The sequence below is a fragment of the Telmatherina bonti genome (genome assembly GCF_933228915.1).
Source record: "Telmatherina bonti genome assembly, chromosome: 5".
In the NCBI taxonomy this organism is placed as follows: Eukaryota; Metazoa; Chordata; class Actinopteri; order Atheriniformes; family Telmatherinidae; genus Telmatherina; species Telmatherina bonti.
Window position 1 is genome coordinate 27846084 of NC_136623.1, and position 16086 is coordinate 27862169.

The 16086-nt window shown below is 41.6% G+C and overlaps 1 protein-coding gene across 2 annotated transcripts in view; it reads right to left on the reverse strand.

Moving 5' to 3' along the window:
- The window catches only part of LOC306756526 (RNA-binding motif, single-stranded-interacting protein 3-like), a 143580-nt gene that overhangs the window by 78377 nt on the left and 49117 nt on the right, over nt 1–16086 (reverse strand). For both annotated transcript variants that reach the window (XM_079241282.1, XM_079241281.1), the window contains one exon: nt 7798–7856. In XM_079241282.1, the coding sequence (XP_079097408.1) occupies nt 7798–7856 (59 nt within the window). The remainder of the gene's footprint in view (nt 1–7797; nt 7857–16086) is intronic.

Genomic DNA, 16086 nt, shown 5'->3' on the forward strand with positions numbered 1-16086 from the left:
CATGAACTGGCATTTGTTTGTACTCCACATTCATCTAATCAGGGCCACACCAAAACAGTTCCACTTACTGAGAATGTACACACACTTTTTATCTGCAGCCTGCTGAAATGCTTTTATTTTATTCCAGAAAAGTTCAAAGAGCTCTACAACTCATATCTTACATTGAAACTATGGGGTTACAGTTTTTTGATTATCCACAAAAGATATACATACTTTTTTTCCTCCTCACCCACCCTCTCCCTCCCATCTCGTCTGGGCAGGCCGGGTGGCTGTTAATCTTAAGCTCAGTTCCTCTACCAGAGTCCTGTAATGCTACGCAGTTTCTTAGCTGTTTCTAGGACTCCGCTCTCTTGGATGGAGATGTCTGATGTTTCTCCAGGTATCTGTTGGACCCACTTCTCCAGGGTGGGGGACACAGCCCCCAGTCCTCCGATTAGAACTAGTATTGCTGTTGTTTTCACCTTCCACGCCGACTCCAGTTCTTCTTTGAGGGCTTGGTATTACACCGGTTTCTCATGTTCTTGTTTGCTGATATTTCCATCATTAGGTATGGACATATCGACCACTACAGTCTTCCTCTGCTGCTTATCCATGATGACAATGTCTGGTTCGTTGGCCACAACCATTTTGTTAGTGTGAATGTGGATGTCCCACAGGATCTTAACCCTTTTATTCTCCACCACCTTGGGAGGCATTTCCCATTAAGACTTAGGGGTCTAAAGTCCATATTCTGCACAAATGTTTCTGTACTCTATGCCAGCTACTTGGTTATAATGTTCCACGCATTCTGTATGTCCATGTATGTGCAGGGCTTTGTTAGGACCAGAGTCTTTCCAGGCTGCTAAAGGGGACTCTAGACAGGTGGGATAAGTCTAATACAGGGTCATTAACACTAAAATGTATTAAATTTGATCATATTTAACATCTTGATGTTATTTATTAATTTATTAGACACACACCCAGACAAAAACACAAAAAATGGACAATTATCAGGCACTCAATGTAATACACTCAGTAATGTCGGGAGTGCAGATCACACCTTCAAATGTAAGTTTAGCCTCATGCTGAAGAGTTTATGAAGTCATTAAGATGCAACTTGTGCTTTTTTCATTTAAGAAAACCCACCTAATGCCCTTCAGTGGATGTTTTTCTTTTATAGTTGATTCAGACAAAGAATGCAAAGGTTTTTTTTCAGTTGCCTTTCAATGACATGAAACTGTCCTGAAAGCTGCTTGTTGATCGCATGCAGTCTTTTTGTGCTCTGTTCAACACATTTCCACTTTGCATTTCCACTTCAACATACAGTAAGTTCTATCAATTGTCCCAACAACCGAGCAAATAAAACACATCTGTGCCAGCTACTTATAAGTTTTAAGTGGTTGATAAAAACAACAAGAAGTGATCAAAAAGGATTCTGTCCAACTCATGTAAATATCTAGTTTTCAGTCGAATTACCACTGCATGCTGCACTGCAAGCCAACACTTAGGACATTTTTATTAAAAAGAGTTTAAGGGCTGACTTATATTCATGATAAGTATTTACCTATACAGTTTTATTGAAAGGTCTTACAGTAACTTTAGCCTGCAGGAGAGGCAGCATTTTTAGAGGAAGTTTTTTTCACCTCTGTCACCCACCAGCCGACAAATCTTCAGCGTGATGGACTGAGTCAGACGATTCAGTGGGATCACCGGTTCCCTTAGCCAAGCAGTTTTTGTTGGCTTTATATGAACATGCTAATTATAAATTCAACTTTAATGGATGATAGTCGTTTTGATTTAGCTGGATATACAGTGATTAGAACTGCATCTTTAAATGTAAATCATGAATTTGGTCGAATTAAACTACAAATAATGGATGATTTTAACTGCATACTTTAAACACAACTGGAATAGTGAATACATTGATATTGACATCACCGTTTCATTCAGAAGCAACAAACCAGCCTCAGAGACTAAAGGTTTGAATGCCTGTTATTCAATGGGTCTCTGTCATCAACAGCGAACAAAAACTGAACACATTTAATAAACTGAACAAGCCGTCCAGAGGCAGTGGGTGATCTGTTATCAATACAAGTAAGCTGCGGTGCTTGTTGGAGATTCTGCAGTGAAAACACAGCCCAGGTGTAATCTTCTGATTACATGGGTTTACTGCTATCAAACTAGAGGATTGAGATTTAATGTGCAGTGTCACCAAGAGCCACTTCTGGGAGCTGATGTGTTTACAGTGATATACCGATCAAATGTGTCTGCTGTATTACAGTACCAGAAAATTGAATCCATGTCTCGGGAGCCTTGTACAGGCTCTCTAAATAAAATATTGAGTCACTGAAGAATTTGGCGTGTAATCTAGCTTTGCCCAGCTCATTTAAGTTAGTCTAAAGACATCTGAGACTTGCTGTGTATTTTACACCTCTTGCAGTTATGAGTTTTGTGCTGGTTACCAAAAGATGCTGACTATCACTAACTATTACGTAATTTTGAAAGTAGGAAGGAAAACAATGTGTTGCCTCTTCATGCACGTCTTGCATAACCTACAGAAAAGAGTCCAGGTACCGGTAGATCTTGTCTTGCTCAAGGACACTTGTTGGTTTGGTGAGCACATGCCTTCTTGGCTTCCCAAGTCACTGCTCAACAAGTAATTTGTATTTGTTAGGATAACTCCTTTATAGCTCAGTGAGAATTCCCATCTTAAGACAGCTTTTCTGGGCAAAACCAAAGTGAACAAAAGAATCCAAATGATAATTGAAATTTGTATAATTTTTCTGATTTGGACCCTGTTCTTTCTATCTGTGACTTTAGGACAGTACAGGAAAGAAAACTCATTGTGTTCACTCAGGCCTACACCGCACACACAAACATATACTGTTGTCCTCAATTTATTCATACCTTCCCATTAAAGAAGGAAAAACAAAAAAACTGTCTGTGAAAATGGTAAAAATTGACAAAAGTAATAACAAAAATTTTATTCAAATTATTACATTATATTTCTAATTCTGGTTCAATAAATATTTTTTTAGAAAGCGAACAAATGTGATAAATAATATACATCACGCCCTGCAATGGACTGGTGAGCTGTCCAGGGTGTACCCTGCCTTTTGCCCAAAGACTGCTGGGATAGGCTCCAGCTTCCCCGCGACCCTGAATTGGATTAAGCGGTTAGGAAAATGAATGAATAGATGAATAATATACATCACTCATAAGCTAATGTTTCCACAATACTTGTTGTGTTTTCTGTACCTCTCAATCAGACCTCTGCACCTGTTGACAGGTATTTTGTCCCACTGTTCATCAGAAAAGTGCTCTAATTTGTCCAGGACCTGTTTGTTTGTTTGTTTTTTCTTTAACTAAAATAAATGAAAAAACAGTGTCGTATATAACTAAATTATAATTTAAATATTAAAACCACCAGCTGCTGATTATCAGTTATTTTAAGTTCATAGATAGATAGACAGACAGACAGACAGACAGATAGATAGATAGATAGATAGATAGATAGATAGATAGATAGATAGATAGATAGATAGATAGATAGATAGATAGATAGATAGATAGATAGATAGATGAAGCAGATGTCTAAACACATACAGACTGAAGATAAGCACATTCATGCATTCACACGCACATCACAAGAACCAATCCAATCTTCTAAGTTCCCAGAATTTCTGGCCTTGAGCCATTACAATAGGCTAACTGAGTGCAGAAAGAGGGAAACAGTCGGATTGAGAGGGGTGGAGGGGCATACCAGAGAGTACACATTGAGAGGAAGAGAGCTTGTCTTTGGGAAATAGAAATCCTTTACAGTGTAAAGTGGTTTCTTCTACTTTCCTCAACCCTGTGATTTATGCACTCTCCCTCCTTCAAAGCTCCCTAATGCAAACAACAAAACTGTCAGTATGCAGCAAAACAGACCATACCAAGAAAAGTTTCACATTATTTTAAAGGGGAAAAAAAAACATTCACTAATATTTCAGATGTTGAAAATGTTTAATTTCCGATCGATCTGCAGAGTCCATATCCACTTTTAAGAGCAAGCTAAAGACTAGGCTCTTCAAGAAGCACTTTCACACTTAGTGTAACTCTACAATTCATCAGAGGCGTTGGAGAACTTAGCCTGTTTCTTTGTAACGAACATTGTGAGATCGATTGTTTCTGTATTTTAACAAAGGGATAATTGCAGCGAAAAAAACAACAAAATATTTTTTTTGCTTGTATCCCTATCTGGCAACACTTGCAGCAGTCTGCAGTCAGACTTGCAGCGGTCTAACTAGCACCTATCTATGACGGCCTCTACTGTTTGATTTCCTGCTTGTGTTGTTTCCTGTGTAAGTCGCTTTGGATGTAGGCATCTGCTAAATGACTGCAGAATAGAATAGAATACTTTTCACTCCATTGCGAGCGGCCTTAATTTATTTTCATTGTTCTAGCAGGTTTTTGAATTTTTCAGGAACAGACATAAAATCATCACAACAGAAGTATGTTAACAGATCAGCAGCTCAGAAAGACAACTTTATTTATCGACACCTCTGTGCCTACAGCTCTCGCTCTGCACCTTTCTCTCTTTCCTCTCTGACCAATCTTCCTGAAAAGAAGAGGCTGTCTGCTAAATCATCAGTTTTAAAGGGTCCTCTTCCTTTTCTGTCAGCCCCAGGTTATTTTTACCCCCCTGCCTCCACCTCTCTGTGCATCCACCCATCCATCCTTCTCTTTCCAAGAGAACTCTCTGTGCCAATTTGCACTCTCTTAGTCACGCTAAGTACTTATCTATTCCCGCTGAACGCCTTTGCAATCAAACCAACACTTATCCGGTTGTACGGCACTCTAATGGCCGACTGATAATGAAACTGCTTCGATGTGAGTTAACAACTAGCTGAAAGATGTATGACGACTACATCATGAGCAGCAAAACTGCTTAGCATGTAAATGTAACTGTGCTGCTGCAGCTGTTGCATTCTGGGTAATCTGTGCATTTAAAAAAAATAGCTTTAAATTGACTGCTGTATGAGGGTAAGATTTTCATGTTTATTAAAACTTTTTTTTTGGAATATATCCAGGAGATTGTGCTAAATTATATGATGAAGAGATTTTAAGTGGGGGTGGGGGGGGTTCAATTTACTTTAGTTTCAAAGGACACAAGGAGGAATTAGTATTAGTTTATGGTGAAGATTAAGATCTGAACGGTGCACAAGTGGACCTTTCATGCTCACACCAAAGGCAACTTTTCAGCTACATACACACATCAATTTGATTTGACCCCAACATGCAACACTTTTGGTGTAAGATTCAATATACAGTATCCAGGCTATGAGAAACACACAGGAAGTACCCTTTTATGCTTTTTTTCTTCACCTGATGATAAAGAGAACAGCATAACAAAGACCAACTCTCTAATATAGTAGGTTTTAGACAACAACCAGATTATCCATCGTTATTGATAACAAAAGTCCAAAGGTGCCTGAAACAAATCTGAAGTGGTCTTTAGACAAAAGACATTAAACATATGTTTCAATAAACTGGTTTGAAGTCAATAAACTACACAGTGCAGTGTCACCAGAGAGGGAGACTGTTAAACTGGGCAACCATCACTGTTGAAAAAGTATTTGTCCAAATTGGAAAGCTTTAGGAAAAATCCAGAACTGCTGGGGACATCCATAAGGAAATAAGAGAAAGCTCTTCATATGATCACTGGGAATATGTGGAATATTATATCATATCTGGGAAGATGCTACTTTATTGCAAAGAGTTGGTTGTTTTTCAATGCTTGAAAATGTGTGTTAGTTTCAGCTAGCACACATTTGTTTATTTATAGGTCAGATATAAATATTGCAGAGCGGGAACAAACTTTTATTTCTTCATGAATGTCAATAGTGAACACACCCACGTTTTGAGACATGAAATTAAAACAAATTGAATAATGGAATACAACAGTTCCTACAATACATTAAAATACAAAGTTTAATTTACCATTATCTTTCCAAAAAATGTTACACTTCACTGGGAATGATAATTTTCTGCCCAGGTGTATAATATGAGTAAGCCTACATTTTCCTTATCTTTTAAATACTGTGCCAAGCTGTACTGTAACATCTATCATTAGAATGAAAATTTGGATTGTGTAGCAACTAGTCAAGTGAGGAGTTTGGGTTTGCAGGGAACTCAGATTTGCTTTATTTGGCTGAATGAACGGCAGGGTGTGACAGGATTTATATTCTTTCATCAACAGAATTGCCCTCATTTACAACCAACAGTTTTTGCTGATGATTGAAGGCATTTTCTGACCAACTCTCAGCATAAAAAAAAAAATTAAGGATGCTATGAGGAGCATGAAACTGTTACACAGCCGAGCTGTGTGGCAGCGCAAAGAATTATTAAAAGCAGTTAGCCATTTAGTGATGGAGAGACACAGGCCCTTTGTCACTGAAGACTTTCAACACAAATTGTTTGGTTTTGTATTTATCTGTGAGCAACAGATGCATTGTGATGAAAAACAGATATTTCTTTCATCTGTAAACTGTTCTACAAGAAAGCATGAAGCAGTAATTGGCAAACATAAAAACCAAGAAGCTGAACACTGAAAGAGCTCTGAAAAAATTATAATAATGATTTGATAAAATGGGGATGAACAAAAAAAAAAACATCAGTGAGCTTATGGGATTTTCTGCTTTCCCTTTGTGTATGCTGTAACGATGTCAGGAAAGGCATTTCAATATGCGTTCAAAGCTCAAGGCCACACTTGATTATGTGATGTGAAGCAGGTACTGGGATGATGAGATTTGTTAGATTTACATAACCAGTCAATTAGAAAGATCCAAGATAATAACTGAAGTAAGAAAAAAAAAGTTCAATGAGAGCTTCAATGAAATTCAGTGTTCTCATTATGAGGTTACGACAATCAGGAGCGTGATCATTTCCACAAAAATGTTTTATCTCAAGTAATCAGTGCAGACAAAGTCTAAGAATTTACATTTGGATCACCACCATCAGGACAATTCAGATTAGGATTTCCTTCACCGAAAAGTCAGATGTTGATTACAGGGCATTTGTGCTGTTATTCTGAACCCTGTTGGTATAACTTTGAGTAGAGCCTTGGCAGATGAGCAGCAATCATGCTGAGCACATGATCTCGTGTTTCGCTTCAGAAGCAGATGACAACAATCACACTGATTAGTTTTGTATAGACCACTCCAACAATCAAGCAAGCCCTTTTGAAAAGACACTCGAGTGAGCCTCAGTCACCATCAAAAGAATTCAAAACATATTGTGACCATTGTACATTCTTCATTTTGATCAGCATGTGAAAACAATGTCTACATCTTGTTGTCAAAAGCAGCTTAACTCTGAGTATCATTAGGGTGTAGTCCGAAAATTACCACCATACAGACATTGATCAAAATGAAGACAGTCTTCAGATGGATTAAAGGATCACATTGACTTTATAGACGGTATTAATGTTATCTTGTACACAGATGAAAAGAAAAAAAACCTATTGATTAACATACAAATTTAAAAGGCAAACACATGGATTTGATTCTTATGTCACTTTATTGGCATTGTAGTAAAAATCTTTTGACCACTGATTAATAAGGAATGTGAAAGAAAAAAATTATAGAAAGAAGGGACTTATTATATCAAAACCATCCCAAGCGGCACACACTGATTGGTCTGCTTTTAAGCTTCCAAAGTAAATCAGTTGGTCATTGATGTTTTCCAGACTTAAAACCAATATCAGCATCTGAGTTTATGAGATATTTTTTACAAGGCTGCAAATAACCAAAGATCTGACAAATGATGAAAACTCACCTTTGCACTGATTGGTGTTTTTGTCCAAGATGGCCTTTGTTGACACAATCTTCCCATATCTGTAAAAGACAAGTTCACATTCAGATTAGTCTTCCAGCCATTTCTGTCTGTTTTTTAAAGATATGGAACAAAATAAGATTTTCTTTGGGTCCTCATGAAAACTTGTTTTTACTATAGTAAAGCAAGCAAGACCATATAAGTCCATTTATTCAATTCATAGTAAATAAGAAGCAAAGCCACTGAAGTCTGGAATGTATAATGGAAAGAAAAAACAACTATTGACCCCATAAGGACCGGGATATACTTGCTGTGTATGCAAGCATACATTAAAATGTGCTGTTACATCTTTGTACAAACTTGCTGCAAACAACAGAAGCGTAATGCGATCAAAATCTTCAATACTGGGTGTCACCGCTAGGGGGCAGTACACATCACTTCGACTGCTGGTCACATTGTATTTCCAGGAAATTTCCATAAACAATCATTTACTAATCTGTTGCTACTGTTAAGGCACAGGTGTCTGTCACTATTCGGGGGGGGGGGATCATAAAGATGCTGGTAGTTGCAAATGAGGTCCGAGACATGCTTTTCAAAACTATCCACCATCATGTTTACCTCTGATCTCGTGTTCATGCTCTTGTTAGTATGAGTTCCTCTAGCGGTCAAGTCAATATTGCAACTTGCGCACCTGTCACGTCACCTCCAGCCAATGTGAGCAGCCTATATGCTAAGTCAAAGCTAGGAATGTGCGGCAGCCATGATATGAGCATGTTGACATGTTGCTAAGGGCAAGTATATCCCAGCTCTAAGAATAAACAAATCATCACGACCAAGAAAACTGAGCTTAGAGGGAAACGCATGGTGTTAGTGCATCATCTTTACATCATAGTAAACATTTGGTAACCAGCATGTAACATGCTTTCACCACACACAATTCTTAGTCCGCATAATATATGATAATAGAGAAGACATGTATGTTCACTTCAGCATAAACTGTAATTTTCTACTTTCATTCAAATCACATTTGACACAACAGTTGTAGTTGATGCCGCACGCTGATGTTTGTAAAGGGAGTCACAATCTAACCAGCGTTCATATAAAACAAATGAAAGAATGTTGGCATGGTAAAATACAAAACTAAGACTGTGAATATGGTAAAGGTAATATCGGATTAGCATGAACACATCAGCACCGAGGGTACCATAGTTTTATTGGTCGATGCTGCTATCTATCCATTCTGTCCTTATCTGTCTCAGATCAGCCCCACAATCCTGAGGCCACCAAGTCGGATCCCCTCAACCCCTCGGCTGCGCCTAGAAATTCTGTCCATGTAAGTTATGAACAGAATCGGTGATAAAGGGCAGCCTTGGCGGAGTCCAACCCTCACCGAAAACGAATCCGACTTACTACCGGCAATGCGGACCAAGCTCTGACACCTGTCGTACAGGGACCGGACAGCACGTACAAGGGGGTCCGGTACCCCATACTCCCGGAGTACCCCCCACAGGAGCCCCCGGGGGACACGGTCGAATGCCTTCTCCAGGTCCACAAAGCACATGTAGACTGGTTGGGCAAACTCCCATGCCCCCCCCAGGACCCCAGAGAGGGTATAGAGCTGGTCCACTGTTCTGCGACCAGGACGAAAACCACACTGCTCCTCCTCAATCCAGGATTTGACTATCCGGCGGACCCTCCTCTCCAGGACCCCTGAATAGACCTTACCAGGGAGGCTGAGGAGTGTGATTCCCCTGTAATTGGAACACACCCTCCGGTCCCCCTTCTTAAAAAGGGGGACCACCACCCCAGTCTGCCGATCCAGCGGTACTGCCCCCGATGTCCACGCGATGCTGCAGAGGCGTGTCAGCCAGGACAGCCCCATAGCATCCAGAGCCTTAAGGAACTCCGGGCGGATCTCATCCACCCCCGGGGCCTTGCCGCCAAGGAGCTTTTTGACCACCTCAGCGACTTCAGCCCCAGAGATAGGAGAGTCCACCCCTGAGTCCACCAGCTCTGCTCCCTCATGGGAAGACGTGTTGGTAGGATTGAGGAGGTCTTCGAAGTATTCCCTCCACCGACCCACAACGTCCCGAGCTGAGGTCAGCAGCTCCCCATCTCCACTGTACACAGTATTGATGGAGCACTGCTTCCCCCCCCGAGCCGCCGGATGGTGGACCAGAATCTCCTCGAAGCCGTCCGGAAGTCTTTCTCCATGGCCTCGCCGAACTCCTCCCATGCCCGAGTTTTTGCCTCGGCAACGGCCGAAGCCGCATGCCGCTTAGCCCGTCGGTACCCATCAGCTGCCTCCAGAGTCCCACAGGCCAAGAAGGCCCGATAGGACTCCTTCTTCAGCTTGACGGCATCCCTCACTGCTGGTGTCCACCAACGAGTCCTGGGATTACCGCCACGACAGGCACCAACGACCTTGCAGCCACAGCTCCGGCTGGCCGCCTCAGCAATAGAGGCACGGAACACAGCCCATTCGGACTCAATGTCCCCCGCCTCACCCGGGACATGTTCGAAGCTCTGCTGAAGGTGGGAGTTGAAGCTCGCTCTGACAGGGGACTCAGCCAGACGTTCCCAGCAGACCCTCACAACACGTTTGGGCCTGCCAGCTCTGACCGGCTTCCTCCCCCACCATCTGAGCCAACTCACCACCAGGTGGTGATCAGTTGACAGCTCCGCCCCCCTCTTCACCCGAGTGTCCAAGGCATGTGGCCGCAGGTCCGACGATACGACTACAAAGTCGATCATTGAACTGCGGCCCAGGGAATCCTGATGCCAGGTGTACATATGGACACTCTTATGCTGGAACATGGTGTTCGTTATAGACAATCCATGACGAGCACAGAAATCCAATAACAAAACACCATTTGGGTTCAGACGGGGGGGACCATGCCTCCCAATCACTCCCCTCCAGGTCTCACTGTCATTGCCCACGTGAGCATTGAAGTCCCCCAGCAGAACAATGGAGTCCCCAGAAGGAGCACCCTCCAGCACTCCCTCCAAGGACCCCAGAAAGGGTGGGTACTCTGAACTGCTGTTCGGTGCATAAGCACAGACAACAGTCAGGACCCGTCCCCCCACCCGGAGGCAGAGGGAAACTACCCTTTCATCCACCGGGGTAAACCCCAACGTGCAGGCACCAAGCTGGGGGCTGATGAGAATGCCCACACCTGCTCGGCGCCTCTCACCATGAGCAACTCCAGAGTGGAAGAAGGTCCAGCCCCTCTCGAGGGTACTGGTTCCAGAGCCCAAGCCATGCGTCGAGGTGAGTCCAACTATATCTAGTCGGAACCGCTCAACCTCGCGCACACGCTCAGGCTCCTTCCCCACCAGAGAGGGTTCCACGTCCCTAGAGCCAGCTTCTGCAGCCGGGGATCGGACCGCCAGGGTCCCCGCCCCTTGCTGCCGCCCAGCTCACATTGCACCCGACCCCTAGGGCTCCTCCCGCAGATGGTGAGCCCACGGGAGGTGGGGCCCATGTAACCCTTTCGGGCTGAGCCTGACCGGGCCCCATGGGCGATGGCCCGGCCACCAGACGCTCGCTCTCGTACCCCGCCTCCAGGCCTGGCTCCAGAGGGGGGTCCTGGTAACCCGCGTCCGGGCAAGGGAACATTCATGCCCAGGTTGGTCGTCATCATAGGGGTCTATGAGCCGTGCTTGGTCTGGTCCCTCCCCTAGACACCTGTTTGCCATGGGTGACCCTACCAGGGGCATAAAGCCCCCGACAACATAGCTGCTAGGATCTTCGGGACGCACAAACCCCTCCACCTGAGCCTGAGAACATAGACAGTATTGCCTCATAAATGACGAGGATAACCAGGCATTTGTATGGCACCCAAGCCTGCTTGAGGGGCCAACAAGAGAGACAGACAGCCTCTTTACCTCTTTTGTCTGCTCCCTCTGCCAACTTTTAATGTCGCCTGTCTGATTCGCTACCTTACACTCTTTGTTTAACACCCCTGGCTCTCTCTTTGTCTCTTTCCCTTGTTTTCTCCTTCATCCTATTTCTTTTCTCAAATTCTCTGGTTCTAAGAAAGAAGTTAATGTTTCTTATCAGACAATTGTTTCTGCATTCCTGGAAAGAGAGGAGACAGAAAAAAATGCAGGGGAAGGCTGAAAAGGTACGAGCCGAGGGGATAACGAAAAAAAACAAAACAAAACACAAAGGCAGAATGTTAGGATCACTGAGATCAGCCTGGATTACTGTCTGGATTTCTGGATGAGACCGTATTAATGTGTTCACACTGCTGCACAATGATTGACTGGCTGTCTGAGCGACTGTCAAACAGATTGACAGACTGACAAGTTGCCTCACTGGCTGATAGCTCTAGGTAGGGAATGAGGTGTATTCCCTCTTCTCTTTAAGAGGAGAATAAAAAAAAAAAAAAGGGAGACAAAGAGGACAAGAGACAGAAACAATTCAATAAGCAGGAATTTCTGAGCAGAGGGGGTGAGGAAAGCAAGGGAAGGGAGGGAAAGACGAAGGCATGAGAAATGAAGAGGGAGGGCAGTCAGTCACAAGACAAAAGACACTGAAGGCGAGGAGGAAGTGCGGTAGTCAGTCAGAGATGGAGAGATAGTAAGAGGTGTTTAATAAAGAAGAGATCATTTAGTTGTCACCACCAAGAGACTCTCTGTCAGACAACTGCTTCTGTCAGTGAGAAGAAGAATTTAGACAAGCTCGGCTGACAGCCTCACATCAAACTCCATTGGGACAAGAAGCTTAAGAAGTAAAGGCAGAAAAAAGGCTCTAAGAGCCTGAATCACGCATGACATGACAGATGAGCAGCTTATGATCTCGAAATTGGCAGATAGAAAAATCACTCAATTCAAAATTCAAAACATCAGAACACTGTTCAGCTATCACACATTTTCGTTTCCCGCAATTTCACATATTTACGGATATTTACAGACCGACTCACTGTGGCAGACTGAAAGCACCAGACTTTCCAAACTCAAGTATAAGTGCTGAACATGGTGTTATGTTTGGGATTTGAAGACTGCTTCAATGAATTTGGATGCAGAAAATTCCCTACAAACAACAACAAAAACAAATGGAGACAACTATTTGCAATAACAAACACTTAAGCACATACTCACACATTAGACATCATCGCATATGTTAAGCACACACCCAAAGTGGCAAAACTAAGACCAGCTTCAGTGTGATTCAATCTCGGTGGGTTTGTCGCAGTTCTGAGAGGAGACACCTACAGTACAAGTGTGAGTCCGTGTGCCTGAACACATTTCAGCCAACAATTACTTGTGCGTAGGCACTTGTTTGTAACAGGGGTGTGTGTGTGTGTGTGTCTGCGTGTGTCTGTCTGCGTGTAGTTTGAATGCATGACAAAGATCCCATGCACCCCTCAGTGTTTTGGCAGGTTGTTTATTCCGGCAGAAAAGTGAGACGCAGTTTGTTCGTTGTCACGATTGCATGTGAGACAGAAATCAGAGAAAGAGAGAGAAGCAGGTGGCTGCCTGCAATATGAATCCAGGGGGGAAAAAAAAGTCGTTTATACCGGTCTGTTTTTGCAAAGTACAAAATAAATAATGTATGGTTGTCTTTTTGTTATGGTGAGATCAATGTGTGTGACAAATAACAAATCCAAGTGTTCCCTCTCTCGTTACACAATTTAGCAAAACTGAAAACCATGGAGAGAGAGAGAGAGAGAGAGAGAGAGAGAGAGAGAGAGAGAGAGAGAGAGAGAGAGAGAAGAGGACAGAAGAAAAGAGGAGAAGGGGATGACGCCACAGCCTTGGGGAAATGTCAAATTACAACAACACTGCACCATCCAATATGGTGTCTCATTCTGGGCTTGATTCAGCAGTAATGTTCCATTTGATCCCAACAGCTGCAGTGATCTGGTATTGTGGGAAAGAATTGGAATAAAGTATTGATAATAGATCAGATGATGAAGTAAGTAGACTGAAGAGATTATGGAATAAGAGGCGAGGAGAGTGCAGAATGTCCTGTTCTAGACCCAACTGGAACCCTTTCCTTGATTCCTGCAGATGCTTGGAGTGAGTTGAAATAACAACCTGCAGTTCACTTGAAGGCAATGACATATGAGACACTCATAAAAACTACTGGAATACTTAAAAAATACCACTGAAATATTACAGGAGGCCAGATGGTTGGGGTCAGGGTGACCTTATTCCCTTGAACCAAATGCTAGGAAATGTAAGAGGTGTGAAACTGGTGTATTTTTCTTACACTGAATAACCCAAGTCCACAGTGGGAGTAAAGCATGAAGAAATATTTTATAAACATGAAAAAAAGACATGAGTTCTAGCCAAAACAACCCCAAAAAACTCAGAAATATGTTACAAGAAAAAACATAACTGAAACAGGGTGCTGACTTATATTTTCAATGATTCTCTATCGCTTATTATTTCTAGTTAAAACCAAACAATATACCATCAATTCAATTTTAAGTTACACTGTAGTAAAATGTTGAGATATATGTATATATATATATATATATATATATATATATATATATATATATATATATACATATATATATACATATATATGCAGAGCATGGTGCCTTTGTATTATGAAGTATTAAGGATTTACTGGCCAACTTAAATTTATGTATTTATGTATTTTCTCTGGCTTCCCTGAGATGCTCCAAAGATCTACTAAACAGCACTGTGCCAGAGAAGAATGCTTTGAGTTGGAGAGGGCCACGGCTGACACTGACTTTTCGCATGAAAATCCTTTAGGATGTATGAATCCTCCTCAAGTCATGAAAACTCTTTAGAATCTGTGCCAAAATTGAAGCTTTGATTTGACTCCCTCTTAGATGTTTCAAGGAAAACACCAAGACCACTAAACTGAGTATTTTCTAGACTTCCGAGATTTAAGGAGGACTGTCAATATGAGCCTCAGTGGGCTTAGTTTTGTCAGGATGGAATCTGTGTTCACCAGTGTTTTGCATGTGTGTTTGAGTAAAGTGTTAATGACCGCTCTTAGAGAGACTTCCTAGCATCCGATAGATGTTTTCATTCCCTTATAACACAATGCCATCCTATAGACGTACACTATGTACCCAACACACTTCTATATCTCTGTAAGTGATGTATATAGTCACTGTAAACAAACACTGTACATATATATATACATATACTGTGTGTGTATATATATATATATATATATATATATATATATATATATATATATATATATATATATATATATATATATATATATATATATATATATATATATATGTAGTGTTCTTTCTCAGACTTCTGTGTTTACTTATGTGCATCAGCATCCATGTAGGTTGGTCTCTGTGTGTGGTAGCTCCTAATTGGGGATCCGATACAGCTGTCTTGTCTCTTGCGTTTCCCTCATTTTTCCACCTCCTTGCCAGTTAGACTCAAGCAGGCAAACAAAGAGGGAGGATGTAGAGAGTGCAGTGCCTCAGAAGTGTTGGAATCAATTCCCCCTATGCCGTTTAACATCTTCATGTGCTGTAAAGAAATAAAACCTTGGATTTTTTCCAGGATGAGAGGGCATTGTACTGTGAATTTAAAAGATAGCTTAATGTCACTGGGACATTAAGTTTAGCTGCCAAAAGGGATTCCATAAAACTTAATCATAAGCTTCAAGGTCACTGGTTAGTGGTGCATTTCACATTTGCTAAAGCAAGAGAATATTGTTTGGTCATTACAAGGTAAACATCCACAGGAAAACAAAAAGAAAAGCGAGAAAGCCGTGTTCTTTTCAGAGAGCTATGAAACAAATTAGTCATTTACAGGGATGTACTGTGGATGTTATGTTTGGGCAAGCAAAATAATGTATATAAATACACACGAGGCAGTAAGACACTGAGTGGACCTTTTCTCAAACAGAAATGTTGTACTTGTCATAGATGGAAAAGCTATAGACTCTATAGCTTACTCTAACTCATCTAATTAGAATACAGACATTCATAGTTTCTTCCTAAAATGGGACAATGTAAAATTTCTGCAATCAGAAAATGAAAACAAATGGTCAAAATCTACATTGGATGTGACAGTAAGAGTAAATCAGCTGCACACAAGAGTTACACTTAATGTACACTTATAGGTAATTTAAACCTGTCAACTCACTCGGAGATAGAATAGGCAGCTACTTGAATGCACAGATATTCACAATTATTACATGTATTACACGGATCAGATAGGCACATCCCAAATCTGGTCAGTATAAGTTTGCTTAGTTTGTTTGAGAATGCGGCATTAATGATGTTTTTCTCCATGATAATGAAATGAAACTTGATGATACAAATCTGT